The following is a 16081-nucleotide window of genomic DNA, read 5'->3' as shown; positions in this document are numbered from 1 at the left end:
AAGAAGAGGGGGGGGGGGGGGGGGAGGGTAGGGAGGAAAAAAAGTTATCTTGAATCCAAGATCAGATTAGATATGCCGGATTTCCCGATCAAAAGGAAAGGTTTCCAAAATCTGTGTACTGTAGGCGTACAGAAGTAGACGGGCTCCACCCTGTCCCTCCCCGGGATGGGAGAATCAGACCAGTCCTAGGCTCAGTTTCATAAACACGTCGGAACATTGGCATGAGCCGCCTGCGGGCTCAGGAGCGAACATTCCTTCCCCTCCTCCACCTGTGGGGCTGCAGGTCCCCCAGGCGCGGCCATTCCTTCCACCAATCTCCCAGGGCAGACGCTTTTCCTTCCTTTATTACCTCACTACCTCCTTCCCTTGACGTCAGCCCGGGGTCTTCCAACAGAGGGGAGGGAGGATGGAGATGAGTCTGGGGCAGTCGGTATCAGGATCCCCGCAGCACCGGGTGGGGGGTAGGGATGGAATATGAGGTAATGCGCGCCCAATCCCCTGCATCCAAGGCCGCGATCTGCCACTTCCCTCCCTCCGCCCCACCATCCCGCCCAGCTCCGGCCGGTATAGTTACTAGGCAACCCTATCGGTGACGCGGGATGCCGGCCAAGTTCACCCAAAGTTGAAGAGTAAATTTGGGGGAGAGAAGGTGGAGGGTGGAGCAAGAACCTAGAGAAGGCACGAGGAGCTGGAAAAGAGTCTGCAAGGAAAAGAAGCCGGTCTTCGGCCTCACAGGAACAGGAAGAAGGGCGGGCGCGGGCTGGAGCGGTCTCCCCGCAGGTACCGCTGCCGCCCGACCACAGTCCCGCACACAGTCCGGGGTAGCTGGGCGCTGGGGACGACGCCCACAGAGTGGTGCTGCAGCCCGAGACTCTGGGGGACAGGGGTGGGGAGAAGGCTGTGGCCCGAGTGTACGCGCCCTCGCATTCGTCCCAGAGAAGGCTGGCGGGTGTGGCCAGTGCGCGAGGAGGGGCTTGAGGAGTGAGAAGAAACGAGTGGGAGTGGACCCCGTGTTTAATCTTTGATCCCGAGGAAGCTGAAGTCCTCCCAGCAAAGAGCCCTTTTAAAAAATAATCCTCAAAGCGCTGCTCTTTCTTCTTCATCTCCAAACAGTAATCGCCCTCATTTATATTCAAAGTAAGAACACGGGGTGGGGGGGACTTCCCTGGCGGTCCAGTGATTAAGACCCCGCGCTTCCACTGCAGGGGGCGCGAGTTCGAGCCCTAGTCGAGGAGCTAAGATCGCGCATACCGCGCGGCGCGGCCAAAACCAAAAACCAACGTACACACACAAAGTAAGAACACCGGGAGACGGGGAAAGCTAATTCTTTCAAATAGGAGCCAGGAGAGAGGCTTTCCATTGCTTTATGGAGACGAGTGGGCTAAAGGCGTACTTTGCCTCCAGGACCCTGCACGGCCGCATCCGGGCTGCCCCGCCTCGGACGTTCCCGTGCCCGCTGGCTCGAGCGCCCTCTCCGAGGTCGCGAGGACCCAGATGAGGTGCCGAGCGCCTTCCTACCTGCTGTAGGGCGTCCTCAGCAGCAGGGCCTGGCTGCCTGTGCAGCTGTCGGTGGGCGTGTGGCAGCCGTAGACTGGGGGCGGCACGGAGTACTGCTGTTCACCTGCAGAGAGCCAGGAGAGCGGGGTGAGAGCAGCACACCAAGGCCTGAGGGTGCGAGGCCGCGGTCAAGGGCTGGGGCAGAGCGTCCTGAGCTGGGCTCCCAGGTTGCGCTGGGGGCACTGGGGCCTGGATGCCGGGGCGTGCAGAGAGACGGCCTACAGGTCACAGCGAGCTAAGCCTCTCACTTCACATTCCCTTAGCAGTCACGGCACAGAGCACCGAAAAGACCCTCTGGACATTCGCGGTCTCGGCTGAGCGGAGTTAACATACTTGGGGTGGGGGGAAACAATCTTTTCTCTTGAGTGAGATTAGGCTAATTCTTTCTAAAATTCTTTTAGCTATCCTCTCCTCCCTTCCCCAATTTGCTGTGGGTTGGAAATTCCTGGGGAGTGAGGGGTAGCATGGAAGAAGGGGAGAAAGACCCCACATCATTCCCTCCTCTTACCCAGCGAGCCCTGCTGGCCCATGGGGTCCTCGTGCTTGAAGGAGTGATTGGGGAACTGTGCCGCGTGGTGCGAGGGCGTGTGACCGTAGCTGGGCGTCCCGTCGAAGGTGACCGTGCTGTATCCTGCAGGCGCGGCCGAGAGAGAAACAGCGTCGGCGGGGAGTCGGGGACCGTGTGTCTGAACCAGAACCCGGGCGAGGAGCGCCCAGCCCCTCATTCGGATCCCGCTGCCTCAGCCCCCAGGGCTTGCGGCGAGAAGCCGGGCCCAATATGACCTCGCGACAGGCTCCCCGTCCTTTCCCGAGTAAAACCCAGGCCTCCCCACCTTTATTAAACCTTCCCAATTTATTTACGCCCTTGTCTTTCACGGTGTCCGCCGCTTCTGCACCGAGCACCTCGCAAGTATGAAAGCTGACAACCGCTCGGCGGAGAAAGTTGTTCTCCCCCCAAAACTGGGCAGCGCGGGCGACCGAAATGAATCTGCTCGCCTGACCCGGCACTGACTCGCAGCCGTAAATCAGAGGCCCGCGCACCAACTTTCATTAATTACTCGGGGCCAGTTAAACGGCATGGGCTTTAAATGGGGAGAGTAATTACAGAGTAATGTTATCTGTCTGAGGCTGCGCGACCCGACACCATTGATACCCAAGGCCCTCGGGAAAGCTGGTGAGGGGGAAAAAGAAGGGGCCTTTCAAGTTGGGCCCACGGGCCTCGACCCAGCGCCCTCCTCCTTCCTACCTCGGACCCACCTCGCGCCCAGCGGGTCGGGCTGTGACCACCATTGCCGGGGCAGACTTCCTCGTGCACCAGTCCGGGATGCCTGTTTGTTTCAGTGTGCCTGAGACTGTACCTCCCTTTCCCTCCATGGTATACACTGGTCCTCTGCCTCAGTTTCCCTGCCGAGAAACCGAGGGCAATACCGCCCGTATTCTTCCCCAGCTCTCCGAAAGTGAGGGGGGGAAATAACCCAAAAACGTGTTGGTTGAAAAACGTAGTCTCCTTCTGTGACTATTGTCACTAAATTACTCTAAGCATTTACCCCACTAGCTTCCGCAAAACTGTAGCTGCCTCTAGGGAAAAAGTATCCTCCAGCTAAGATAAAGATCAGTTCTGAGCCCTGAACCCAATGGTAGGGTCCCTGCCTATGCACAGGCTCGGTAGTCTCTGGCCTGAGGTCCTGACCAAGTGACGAATCAGATGGGTCCAGACGCTCACGTCGGCTCCCTGCAGGGCCACTGGGCCTGACCCAGTCCCCCCACCCTCGGCCCCGCCTCTGGGCACTGAGCTGAGTCTCCAAACCCCGCTCAATTTTCTTGGGAGTGGGATAAGTCAAATGAACCCCATTCCCCCATGCCCCAGGCATGGTCAAGGCTCTACAACAGGTGTCCAGTGAAGACTCAGATTGAACAGTGAAAGGTGGCCATTACCCACATCTTTCAAATACACATCTCCAAAAACAAAAACAAAAACCGACCTTCCACAGTCCACTTCGGGGAACGTGGTGTGTCAGTGTGGGAGGGAGGGTTTGAACAGGTCTTCATTACCGGATTGTACAGGGCAGTCCAAGTCTCCGCACCAACTGGCGCCACAGGCTGACAACTTAAGAAGCCACCAGCTTTTATAATTTACATGACCCCAGAGGCCACCATTTCTGGCCTGCTAAGTGGGCAAAGATAACCCCCGCCCCGTTAGCTGTCAGGAGTGGGTGAGCACACTTGGGCTTCCAGGCGCTTCATTTTGGGAGCGGAGGCCAGGCTGTGTTTAAGGCCTACCAGTACGCTGACAAACGAAATTTGGCTCCAAGCACCCAGTTTTGCAGAGGGGAGGCCGAATTTTCAAAGACCATTTTTTAAATAAAGAGGAGAGACAGAAGCAATTAAGAAGTTGTCTCTAGACGAACCCTTCTCCATTCCTGAGCCGATGAGAAGGCAGTGGCCCGGGCACCGTGCTGTCCTCGGAGGCGGGCTCCGCAACCTTCGGTGCGCGGCTAGCGCCACGGGTTGCGGGCTGCAGCTCCTGCGCCGGCCGCGTCGCCTCCGCGCCCTGCGAGGCTCCCAAGGACCCGTCCCAGACCGGACACCGGACCGCTGGGCAGAGGCTGGCCTCCAACCCCCTCTCGCAGTCCCCTCCCCGGAGAGGGGATGGACATCGGTGAAAGGGCCCTCAGAGAGGAGGGAGAGCTCTTTAAATTAGAAACTTATCGGATGCGGAACTGATCAGAGCGTGCTGTCCCGGGGCCTAGCGCTGAGCCAGGCGCGGAGAGCGCGGGGGCGGAGGCCGGGGGAGGGACAGCTGCCGGCAGAAGGGGGCAGCGTGTTCAAAGGCTCCTTGTACAGGCCTTAGAGGGAGAGGCTCGAGGGGCCAAGGTAGCGCCTTTCCCACGATTAGTCTCGGCCGGCGAAGGGAATGCAACCTTGACCGTGGGGAGAGGCGAGACACGCTGTGCGCCTCTCTCCCCCGCCCGCCGCAGCGGAGGAGCCCGGGGACCGCCTGGCCGGGCCAGGCCCCGCGGGAGCTGAGGGATGAAGTGGACAGCAGGCTCAGTCAGGAAGGTGGTCCCAAGTCTGAAAACCATGACTCCGCAGCTGCCGCAGCATACGGGGAAATTTGTCCCGCAACGAAATACCCTCTCCAATGCGACCCAAGGGGGGCGCCCTTGGCCCTAGGGCTGAGCTGGTGTCCCCGCGTGACACTAGGGTGGCCCGGTGATCACAAGGCCTCCTGTAGGTATAGGGTGCTGCGCGCCAGCCGGTCTGGGGGAATCACGCAGACTGTCAAGCAGTCTTTGTCTTCCCTTCCCAAACCCCGCACTTAGTCTAGGGCTATCGAAGTCCTCGCCCTTCTTCTGCCCCGGCAAATTCCCCACCCCTCACACAGACTACAGTGGGTTGGGTGCCCATCCAGCAGGGAAGAGAAAATCCATCTCAACAGCGGGACCTAGATCCCTGGGAAAGGAGGTAGAAATAACCTAGAATGGTCTGGGTTTGAGTCCAAGTTCTGCCACAGAGAGATCTCCTGCACACATTATCTCTTAGAGCCTAGATTTCCTCATCCAAAAATAAGGGGCTCCTCCAGTGTCAGGCTGTGAGCTTCCTGCAAAGGTTGAGGCACTTTAATTGTCTTAACATTCAATCCCCAGTGCCTGGCACAGAGTAGGTGCTCAATAAATGTTTCCTGAATTAATATTTAGAAGCAAGATTAGAATACCAGCTATAATATTTAAGCAACTGGAAAAAAACGAGGTGTGATACCTTGGGGTGGGGGGAGGTTCAAGAGTGCCAGCAATTGCCCCCACCCCTGGGCCATTGCTAGGTTGCCCTGCCTGGGGACAGGGTTCCCGAAGCTTGATTCCTCTCCGCCTCAGCCTGCTGATGGCCATTCCCACACTTTGGGGAAGGAATTGATGTCCTTGCTTTCCCCTGGTTAAGCCTCCTGCCAAGACTCTACATTGCTGGGAGAGCTGCAGGAAGCCCAGAAATCGAGAGAATAAATCTGAAATCTCAGGGCCCCAGGGCCCACTCTGGTTGCCAATGCCAGGGTTGAGGCACAAGTGGCTTCTGACATCCCACCCCAGCTCCCAGCTGCTGACTGAGTCCCAAGGACTGGTCAGGTGTGATCCCTTTATGTTTTGATTACAAGAGAGAACCTAAGCCCGAAGAAGACAGGAACCCAACCCGCTTACAGGCTGTGGCCTGGATCTGGGGCCGCCTCTCTACTGGGCTATTTCCCAGGATGGGGAGGGGGGACTCCTTTACCTGCTAGTCGATCTCCAGCTCCCAAGCCCCTTTTCTCTTTAACATCCTGGGCCTATCCTCTAGAAAAGAATTGGGATTTTTCCTTTAAACATATTGCCCACTGGCTAGGACGCCCACAGCCTCACTCCTGTGGCTGAGTTGATGAAATTCTGGGCACCAGACCACCCTGTATAGAAGGATGGCCCAGGGATCCAATTAAAGTCACAGAGTCCAGGTTCCAAAACCCCTGACAGAACCTAGATGGTTTCAAATAAATGATAATGGTAGTATTTTGCACAGGGGGTACTTAGATCAAATGGCTTTTCAGGTGTCTTCAAATAGCAAGCATCCACAGAGACTCACTCATGTCACACACCTGCCTGCCAGTCATGCCGTTTCTGGTCCAACCAAGTTTACGTGGCTGCTGCCTTCTGTGTTTAGAACCCCTGCCGGGGGAGGGTCGGGCTTCTGCTTCTGTGGCATAGAACTTCAAACCTGAGCCAAACACCAGGTTGCCCATCTTGGCTCTCCTCTTACAGATGGGGAAACTGAGACCTGGAGATTTGCCAGAGGTAACACCAGCCTGCTAATTAGAGGTGGTACGATCAGAGGAAAAGAATCTGTAATAGTCACTGAGCTGTTCCAATACTCCTTGAGTTCGAAACACTAATTTCCTTTAGGAAAGACCTAGAGTGGAGGGACCCCACGGGTGGGCTTGAGGTTCTTCCACAGAACATGGATCCCAGGTTCCCCGAATGAAGACAGGAGGGTGGTTTCGGTTTCGCCAGGGCTTCTGGTGGGCTAGGTGCTCCGGGCTGGGCTAAGATACGAACAGCCTAGAAACACGGTTTTAGAATGTGCGCGAGAAGGCGGGAAGAACAGGGCCCTTCTTCTGAGCCTCAGGAGCCGCAGCACCTCCTGCAAACAGTACACACTCTGCTCCTCCTAGCCCACGCATTCTAGAAACATCCCAGTCCCTAGGCCCGAGGGAATATTTGCTCTAGGAAAAGCATCCACCCCTTTTTTTAAGCATTTCCTAAAATATCAAATCAACCCGAATTGGTTTAGGTTCCCAACAGCGCAGAAGTCTAATTAAAATAAACTTAGAAATGAAAATACAAAGGTTCGGCATGATTGGTTCCGCGCTGGTCCCTGAGAAAGAGAAGTGAGAGGGCACCGGCGCAGGATGAGAAAACCACCGGCTGTGTCCCTCGATGTACAATGACTGAAAAGGGAAAATAAACCCGTCCTTGTTCTAACCTCCAAGTCTTGCAAAAATCTTTCTCCAGCTAAGCCCCGTGTTCAACGACGAGGAGGCGCCACAGGCGGGCTGGAAGGAAGGCCGACGCTCGGGCCTCATTCCACTGCCTGTGGTAGGACCCGGTCCCGCAGAGATTGGAATCAGATAAACGGGGTTCTCTTCCAGCCCTGGAGCCCGCGTGGCCGCCACCTGAGCTGAAACCCAGGAGAGATCCACTTATACACTACCATGCGCTGGAGCCATAGGCGAACAGGGACACGAGTCCAGGAAAGCCACTATTGTCTCTAGCTCATTCATTTACTCATTCTAGTGCTCCAAGGTGCTTACTGTGCCTCCCTTAGGTCTAGAGTGGCTCCTGGATATTTTGGCGTGGCAGAGGCAGCAAAGGCTGCTCACCCTGCGCTGGTCCCACTCTGAATCCAGGGTCTAAAAGTCCAATGCCTGGCAACAGTTTGGTGGTGCCTTGAGCGGCAAAACCTCTTCCCGAGGCAGAGCCAGGCATTGCACCGGCTCCCGCTTCCCACTCCCATGGGGAATAGTCTTAGAATCTCCCGAGGTCCGAGGGGCCCCAGATGACCTCCCGGCTCATGCGAAGAGTCCGGTTCCCCGCTCTGGAGGATGGCAGGGGCCCATGCCCTGGACTCCCTCTCCTTGCCCTCCTCTCCCTCAGCTGCTGCTTCCTCTACCCTCACAGTCCTTGGGGAGGCAGCCGAGTAAGAGCTGTGGTCAGGTAAGGGGTAGGCCAGGGGAGTGCCCGCGCGCAGCCACAGCCTCGTCGCCACCGCCCCGCATGTAGGGGGCGCTCCCCAGTCTGCTTACCCTGGTTGCGAATAGCGGGCTGGCTCTCGAGGCAGCTGGGCAGGTAGGGCGCGTTGGGGAACATCCTGGCCTGGCCGGACGACGCCTGGCTGGGCGGAGGAGGACCGAAGGGTCCGTAGCGACAGGCTCCAGCCGTGCCGGTGAACTGGCCCGAGAAGTGGACGGTGAAGGCGCTCAAGCACTGCTCCTCGTGCGGCTCCGCGCCACCCCAGCTCGGCTCCTGTTTGATGAACGAGTGAGGCGGCGGCGGCGGGGGTGGTGGTGGCGGAGCAGGCGGCGGCGCAGGACCGCCCAAGGAACCGTAAGCCGAGGCGCCCGGGGGCGCAAAGTCCAGCACCGGCGCCCACTGCGCCGCGCCGCTCACGGGCAGGGCGCAACCGCCGCCACCACCCAACGAGGGTACCGCCGGCAGCAGCGCGTTCAGGTCCCGCACGTCGGAGCCCATTTGCTGTGGCTCAGCCCCGGACGCTCCGCGGCCCCACCGGCTTTGCAGACGCTCGGCGCTCGATTCCGCCGCGCCTAACTTGGCCCAGATGCCTTCCGGGCCCCGGATCTCCGGCTGCTGGGTCTGCTGAAGGCACCCAGGCCCGGAGCGGAGCGTGTGCTTAGACGCTGGCTCCGGGGCACACGTGGATGCCGGCTCTTGCGGCAGGGGGAAGTCCAGGATCGCGGCGGGGCCCCGGCTCCTGGGCTGCAGTCCCGGCTATGGGTGGGTGGGTGGGTGAATGAGTGGGAGGGAGGGCGGGAATGGGGGAGCGGATAGGCGGTCGAGTTGCGAGAGCCCCCGGGTGTGGGCGCTGCCTTGAACTCCTTACCCCAGCTGCCTGGCTACCCCCAGCTTCCCAAAGCTCAAATAAGAGGGGCCGGCGGCGGGGGAGGAGGAGGAGTCAGGAGTCTCGGCAGCTCCATTCACACCGCAGCCCTAGCAGATTAGGCAGGGAGCGCGACTCCTTGGGGGCGTCCTCGCAGTGGTGGTGGGGGGCGGGCCCGAGGGAGCGTCCCTCTCGGAGACACCCTCCTCTCCTACCCGCCACGCGCTCTCCGCAGGCCTGTGGGACACAATCCTCCCCCGACCTCCCCTTCTCGGCCTTCGCGAGTGTGGGCGCCTTGGGGAACTGGCGAGCCTCTCCAGGTGAGCACTGAATGTCCACTCTGCATCCCTGTGTGATGGGGGTAGGGAAGGGGTTGTTAATCAGGGAGGGCGTGTTGGAGGGAGGGGCAGGGGGCTCCACGAGGGCGGGAACTTCAGGATAACGCAGAGAACTTTACCGGACTTCAAAGAGGCGGCGGCTATTGCTTCTAGAGCCGTCAGACTGGACTGGTGGTCATAATCTTGGGGTCACTGGGGAGCGGGGTGGCTTTTTGTGGATTCCAGAGGCCAGACTCAGGCGAACGTGGGTCATCTGGAGGTTGCATCATTTGTGATAAACGGGGCGTATATCCATCGTCTGGTAGTTGGCGACATGGTGAGGTTTGCGCCCAGAGAAGGGCGGTTGCCGCCTACCTAAAATCGGTGTCCACGGCACTGAATCTCGTGAGGAGTACCTAACTCTTCTACGGGGAAACCGGGAAAACAAAACGGCGGCTAGTTTGGAAGGGAAGAAAACCCTTAGGGAAATGCCCAGATTCCGGTCGGAGAATCCAGGCGCTGAGTTTGGAGGTTAGCGGGTGGGGAAGGTTTAAGATACGAAGTCCTTGAGGCGAGGTTGGCTCTTGGAGCCGCTCCTGCTGAGCTCTGCCTCCGCTCACTCCAGTCGGGAGGACCATTCTGCATGCGTAGTGACAGATCAGGAGGCGCAAGCCAGCGCACGCGGACGGAAGAGAGCCTCCAGCGGCCCAAGGTCCAAGGCAGGGTTCTAACTGTTAGAGCTCCCAGCGCCTGGCATTGCCAAATCAGATTCCTCCCTCCACCTATTCATTCTTTGGGAGCCCCGCGCCCCAGAGCAGGTGCTTGAGGTTTGGTTTTGTTTCTTTTGGTTCTTCCAAAAGAGTCGGCTTCTATCGAGAAACAGACCCTAGGCTAGAAGAGCCGGGAACCTGGATGGGAGTGCGGTTCAGGGGCGCGTGGAAACGCCCAGGAGGCAGCGGCGACGGCGCAGCCTGGGACTGCCAGGAGCGCCGGGCGGGAAGCGGCCTGTTGCCGCCTGGCCTCTGACACGAGGCTGGCCGGGGATGGGGCCCGAAGCTTTTCAGCCAAGCCCATGTGAAGCAACAATCAAGGTAGTTGCAGTTTTATAAAGAAGCCGGGAGTTTTGAAGCCTTGATTTACTCACAATTTCTTACGCGTTGGTTTTAGTTAATTTCCACTAAGTAAACGGTAGCCAGGAGTTCTCGCAGCGGACCAGAAGCGTGTGCCAGCTCAAGACCTACACGCTAAGTGCATTTCCCTCCTCTTGGGGTCGCTTGTCTTGGAGGCGCAGGAAACCGTGAGGGCAAAGGTCAGGAACAGGCTCTACCCGTTTGATCGCCCGACCGCTTTCACGGTGGTGGACACTTCTCTGCGCTACTTTGGTGCCTGACTTTGCGAAGTCTTCACTCAGAAACTTTTTCTTTCTTTTTCTTTTTTAAAAAAAGAAGTGAAAAGGCACTCTAGGCCAGCTGCTTCTCCCCTACACTCCCTGTGGGCCGCCCACTCCTCGCCCGCATGTCCCATCTCTAAACCTGCGCGGGGCTCCAGGGCTGGGCAGAGGACAGGCGCTTTTCGTATTTTGGGTGGAGAAAGGCCCAGCGAGATAAAACTTCTCAGGCCAAGTTGTCCCTAGGACGCCCCAGACCACTGTCTCACACCCTTCACTTTTATTTCTACTTCGAAGTCGTTTTTCTTAACTAGGACTCACTCAAGCGCTACGAGGAAAGGTGAGCCCTTTATGAAAGCCCGGGATTTCCACTTCTAAGTGAAAAAGGTCAAGATTGTTTCTTTTTTAATCCTTCTTTGCAATTTTGGGGGGGAGGGTATTTGGAGGAAGGTGGCTTGATTGTGAGCTTTTGCAGTTTTGAATCCCAGATAGGGCAAGGGCTCTTAACTCTGAGTTAAAAAAAAAAAATTTTTTTTTGCCCGGGGGTGGGGTGAGAGGAAAGGAGGGGGCTAGCAAATTTAGCACTCCTCTCTCACCCGCCATTTGTTGCCTGAGAACTCTTTTTTTTTTTAGATGTTGGGGGTAGGAGTTTATTAATTAATTTATTTATTTTTGCTGTGTTGGGTCTGAGTTTCTGTGCGAGGGCTTTCTCCAGTTGTGGCAAGCGGGGGGCCACTCTTCATCGCGGTGCGCGGGCCTCTCACTATCGCGGCCTCTCTTGTTGAGGAGCACAGGCTCCAGACGCGCAGGCTCAGTAGTTGTAGCTCACGGGCCTAGTTGCTCTGCGGCATGTGGGATCCTCCCAGACCAGGGCTCAAACCCGTGTCCCCTGCATTAGCAGGCAGATTCCCAACCACTGCGCCACCAGGGAAGCCCCCGCCTGAGAACTCTTGAGGGAGGGAAGAGCAGTGGTGCGATCCTCATTTCAACCCTGGGGTACCCCCTCTCCCAGACCTTGTAGTCCGAAGCGGTGGGAGGAGTTCCCTGCAACCCTCAGGGCAGAGAAGTAAGTGCTGCGCGTCCGAAGCCGAAGCCAGAGGGCCTCACCCGAGACGAGGTCTTTGAACGCCCGTAGCCCGTGCCTATGCCCGGGAGCCCAGGTGCCCCAGGGCCAAGCCTGGGGAACCCGCACACTACTGCGCTCACGGGGTGCCCTACGCTCCCTACTTGTCCCTCCACTAGGTGACGTTCTCTGCAGGAGCTCTGCAGTTACCCAGGCGGACGCGCCCGCTCTGCTGGCCTCGGCGCCCTGAGCTGGGCAGAGGGGGAGACAGTCTGGCCTGGAAGAAGGTCCAACCTCCACCCGCCCCAGCAGGTAGAGTGCGCTCTGCTGCACCTCCTGTGGCTCGAGACCCGCCCAAGGTCCCAGGGATCTGAGGGCTGCGGAGAACTGGCCGCTCCTTCCTCTCAATCACCTTCCCACCCCCGATAGCACTGAGACCTGTGGCAGAGGATGTGGTCTGAATCACCGATTGGCAGAGCTGGAAATTAAACTCCTTGTTCTACAGAAAAGGAAACTGAGGCCCAGGCAGAGGGAGGAAAGGCAGCTGTGGAGAGCACTGGTTAAGAGCAAGAGATTGGTGGCCAGAGAAAGGAATCTCAGCTCCACCAGGTAACCAGCAGCTGGGCAACCCTGGACGAGCTCCGCAGCCGCTGTCTCAGTTTCCTTATTGGTCACATGGAATGATGGGATATTAGTACCCACCTCAAGGGGTCCTGAGGATTAGACGGAAGAGAGTGTTGGCCTATGCCCTCAATGTACGTTACAATTTTTGTTACTATTGTTCAAATTAGTGGCAAAACCGAGCAGAAACCCTGGTCTCTCTCTGGGCTTAACCCACCACACCTCTGCTTCTTTAGAGCTAATGGAATGGAGAGTAAAGGAAAGCAGGAGGAGAGACGCTGGAAACCCATGTAGCTTTGTATCACTGGTAAAGTTCATCCTGGCCTGGAAGGGGCTTAATTATTGCAAGCTTTAAAAATGGATGCTGAGTGGGAGGGGGCAGTGAGGTCCTCTACCCCCCGCCCCGCACTTTGACCCCGGCGCCGTCAACTGCATCTGACCGAGAGCCCAGCCCGGCCCTGCAGCCGCGGCCCCAGGGACCAGCGCGTACTCCCGAGCCGCGCTCCGGGCGTCACCCCGCGGGCGCCAACAACTGAATAAACACACCGTAGCGCTGTGATCTGTCAAGGGCTGGGGCCGCCTGCCCGCGCCCGGGGCCGTAGACAGCAAAAAGGAGTGCTGGGCCGCCCGGGAGAAACCAGCGCTCGATTAGCGCCTCGCGCAGAGGCCAGTGTCCGAGCTCCACGCTCCCGACCGCTGCTCCTCTCCTCCCAGCCGCCTCCAGCTCTTAGCATTCTGCCTGCCTCGGGCCGCTGGGCAGCCGCTCAGGCTGGTTTCCATCCCCGCGCAGGTGGTAGAAATCCCAGTTTCATTTATCTAAATTAAAAAAAAAAAAAAAAAAAAAAGTAAGAGAAGGGCTTTTGGTGTAGTCTACCCCCGGCTTCCTCTGTTCGTTTGAAAATTAACTCTACTTTTTGGCCAATCCCCCATCTACGGTTCAAACTCAGTTGGTTTGGGGGCCAGGACCGGTGCGCACTACCAGGTGCGCAGAGCAAAACTCCCCCTTTCCCCCAGCTCGCAGTGCCTAGAGCGGTCAGGGTTACCCGCCTGTTCTGATGCCACCGCGAGATGGTCCCCGAGCTCCGAGAGAGTCCCCAAAGAAAGGATTGCGCAGCGCTGCCTCTATTATTATACCGTAAATCTTTTTAAATTCTGGAACTAATTATATAGAGGATATGTCTCAATTTGTTCTGCATTAATGCCACAGTGGGGATGGAGGCCGGGCTGTGGCCAGAGCAGATACGCAGGCCCATGAAATTGATGAGCTGAGAGTTGCTTCCAGTCCTGAGCGCACCATCTGGAATTCCAGTCTGAGGTTACAATTAGAACTACTGACCCCAGATTCAACTTTGCAAACAACAGGAGAAAAAAAAAAAAATGGGGAAAAGAAAGAACCAAGAGGAAAAAACCAAAACAAAACAAAAAATAACCACTAACTTATTCTGCACCTGTTAAAAAAAAAAATCCTCGCACAACCTTAAAATCTTCTAGAAGATTCTTTCCAAGTATTTCTTTTGTGTTTTTTAAACCTATAAAAGATAATGGAATATATTTTATAGATTGGATTTTATCTTATCCCCTTTCCCTCTGCCGAGTGCACTCAGTTTAATAGTTGTCAGTTTTTCCTCAGTGTTGGATTTAATTATGTAGGACCAAAACATTCCTCAGTAAATTAGCTTGCTAAATATTGTCACTTTTGTGATTCTGCCTTTGAGAAACAGCTTAATTACTGAAATCTATCTGGATCTAGGAACTTTTTTTTTCTTTTTTGACGGTTGCTCCACCTTAACTGTAATCAGAGATGTTATGTGTGTTGTAATTTTATTTGTGTTCTAAATCGGTTGTGCCACTTTCTTCTTTCTTTAGTTGCATGCTGCTTTATTTTCCTCTCGCTTTGACCCCCTGAAGAAAACGAAGGACCAGGCAGTACTGGGGAATCTGTTAAATTTATTAGCATAAATGCTTAGACAAAACGAGATATAAATCATTCAGATGTATTAAGCCATAAAGTATCCCAATGAAGTCAGTCCCTTGCCAGGGTCCTGGTGTATAAATGTTCATATAAAACAAGGTATCAGTATTATCTTTCAAACTGAATATATGTTGTAAAAATATCCAAATGTTAAGTTAGGAATATGGGGGCAGTGGCAGGGCAGGAAGGGAATATTCTTTAGAGCAGCCTATTAACATTGTAGTGCTCAGAAAGTGTGACAGAAAAGAAAAATCTGAACAGTTTGCATTTGGAATATTCAGTAAACAGTTTTTTTAAGGATATATTTGACTGGAAGCACAGGAATGAGGAAGGAAGAGATAAATAAAGAACAAAAGTCATTGCTTTCTATAGAATGCATTTTTTTTTCCCTCCGAAGGTCAATTTAGCTTCAAAAAAAAAAATCTGCTCAGAAAAGCACTGGCTCTTCATACAGATAACGGATGAGCCATTAGTGAAGAGCCACCTGGGCCTTCATCTGGTAACCCGGATATGCAGCTGGTCGGCAGGAGAAGGCTGTGTATTCACTGGAGGTGGACTGGGAGAAGAGGGGTTGGAGGAGTGAGGAAGGGGAATTGCCAGAATTCCTAGCAGAGGTTTACTAAGACAAAAATCAGATAAAATGTTTCAGGCACAATGGCTCGCATAGCTCATAACTGCAGCTCTCTGTAAATCTTGGCAAATCAGGGCTTTTTTTTTTTTTTTTTACCTTTTAGAAATGATTACTCTGAAGCTTTTTTTTTTTTTTAATCAAGGAGTCAACCAGAGAAAGGGACTAGTCCCCCTTTTTTTTCCAGCAGGAGCATCCTTACCCTTTCATTTCCATTCATTCATTGGCACGTCCTGTGTGCCAGGCATTGTGGCAGGGACAGAGAATACAGCAGCGTGGGGACAGGCTCTGCCGTGCTCCCATGGATCTTACATTCCAGTAGGAATGACAGACAAACTACAAGAAACAAGTCAGGTGCTTTCAGATAGTGGTTAACTGTTGAAGGAACAAGGAGGTCTGCTGGTCTGAGAATGGCTTAAGGCGAGATCGGGATGGGAACAGCATACCACCCTCACTTCATTCTGCCCTCAACCCACACTGCCACATTTTAATGTGTTTAGTAAGTATTCCACCCTACAGTCGAGATGCAGGGAAAGTTTGAAGGATTTGGAATGCTTGGTCTAGATAAGTCTCTGCCTACAAGGCAGCTGAACTTCTCAGTGGGGCAGCTGTTCAGGTAAAGCTGGATTAAAATTGCCAGCACTAGCTGAGTGACTGAAAGTTACTTAAACTCTGAAAAACTTGATTTTCTCCTCTTCAAGGTAACAATAACGGCGCCTATTCAAGTTGCAAGAACTAGATAAGGTAAGGCATATACATTTTTTAGCCCATAGAAAGCACTTAATAAATGGTGGCTGTTATCTATATTAACATACAGTCTGGTTTTGGTTTGGTTTGCTTTTTGCTTCTAATTAACTGATGAGTTCTAGACTTAGAGTTGATATTGGTGTGAGTTAAGAAAAGGTAACAATCTTTGCTCTTGTTGTGTCGGGGGGAAGGGCAGGAAGGGAAGCCCTTTGCACAAGAATCTGACCTCAAGCATGGATGCTGCCACCTCAAAGTAAATTGAAATCATTTTGTCCTACGCCCGGCCCCTAAATGGGAAATACGTGGCTTTTGCTTCAAAATCAACTTCTTTCCTTTCAGTACAGAAGGCCCTGGGCGAACGTCAGCTTGAAAAGTTTAGGATAGCCTTCTTCCTCATAGTCACATTTCAGGTGTGCAGCCAGGTCCAGAATAAAGAATTAAAGAATCCTGGGCTAGCTACAAAAACACCTGGGCTCAAGTCCTGTCTCTGCCAATGACCATGGCCTTGGGGAAATAACTTAAGCTCTTGGTTTTTCATTACCCTTATCTGGAAAAGGAGGAGGATGATAGCAATGAAGTAAAGTGTGCAGAGTGATCTGAAAACTGTAAAGTGCTGGGCAATGCACGGAACCATCAGGATGATCTGTAACATGGG

The 16081-nt window shown here is 54.8% G+C and overlaps 1 protein-coding gene across 4 annotated transcripts in view; it reads right to left on the bottom strand.

Moving 5' to 3' along the window:
- Window positions 1-8701, bottom strand: part of WT1 (WT1 transcription factor) — a 59346-nt gene extending 50645 nt beyond the window's left edge. For 3 of the 4 annotated variants that reach the window (XM_007460911.1, XM_007460912.1, XM_007460913.1), the window contains exons 1-3: window positions 7880-8701; window positions 2066-2188; window positions 1519-1621 (exon numbers count right to left, since the gene is read on the bottom strand). In XM_007460911.1, coding sequence (XP_007460973.1) covers window positions 1519-1621; window positions 2066-2188; window positions 7880-8324 — 671 coding nt within the window. In that variant the 5' untranslated portion in view covers window positions 8325-8701. Of the gene's footprint in view, window positions 1-1518; window positions 1622-2065; window positions 2189-3965; window positions 3976-7879 lie in introns of those variants that run through there. The other variant, XM_007460914.1, reaches the window with a different exon arrangement.
- Window positions 8702-16081: the final 7380 nt, after the last annotated feature.

The sequence above is a fragment of the Lipotes vexillifer genome, unplaced genomic scaffold (genome assembly GCF_000442215.2).
Source record: "Lipotes vexillifer unplaced genomic scaffold, Lipotes_vexillifer_v1.1 scaffold627, whole genome shotgun sequence".
Classification (NCBI taxonomy): Eukaryota; Metazoa; Chordata; class Mammalia; order Artiodactyla; family Lipotidae; genus Lipotes; species Lipotes vexillifer.
The sequence above is the reverse complement of the archived record's forward strand: the minus strand, read 5'-3'. Positions and strand labels throughout refer to the sequence as shown.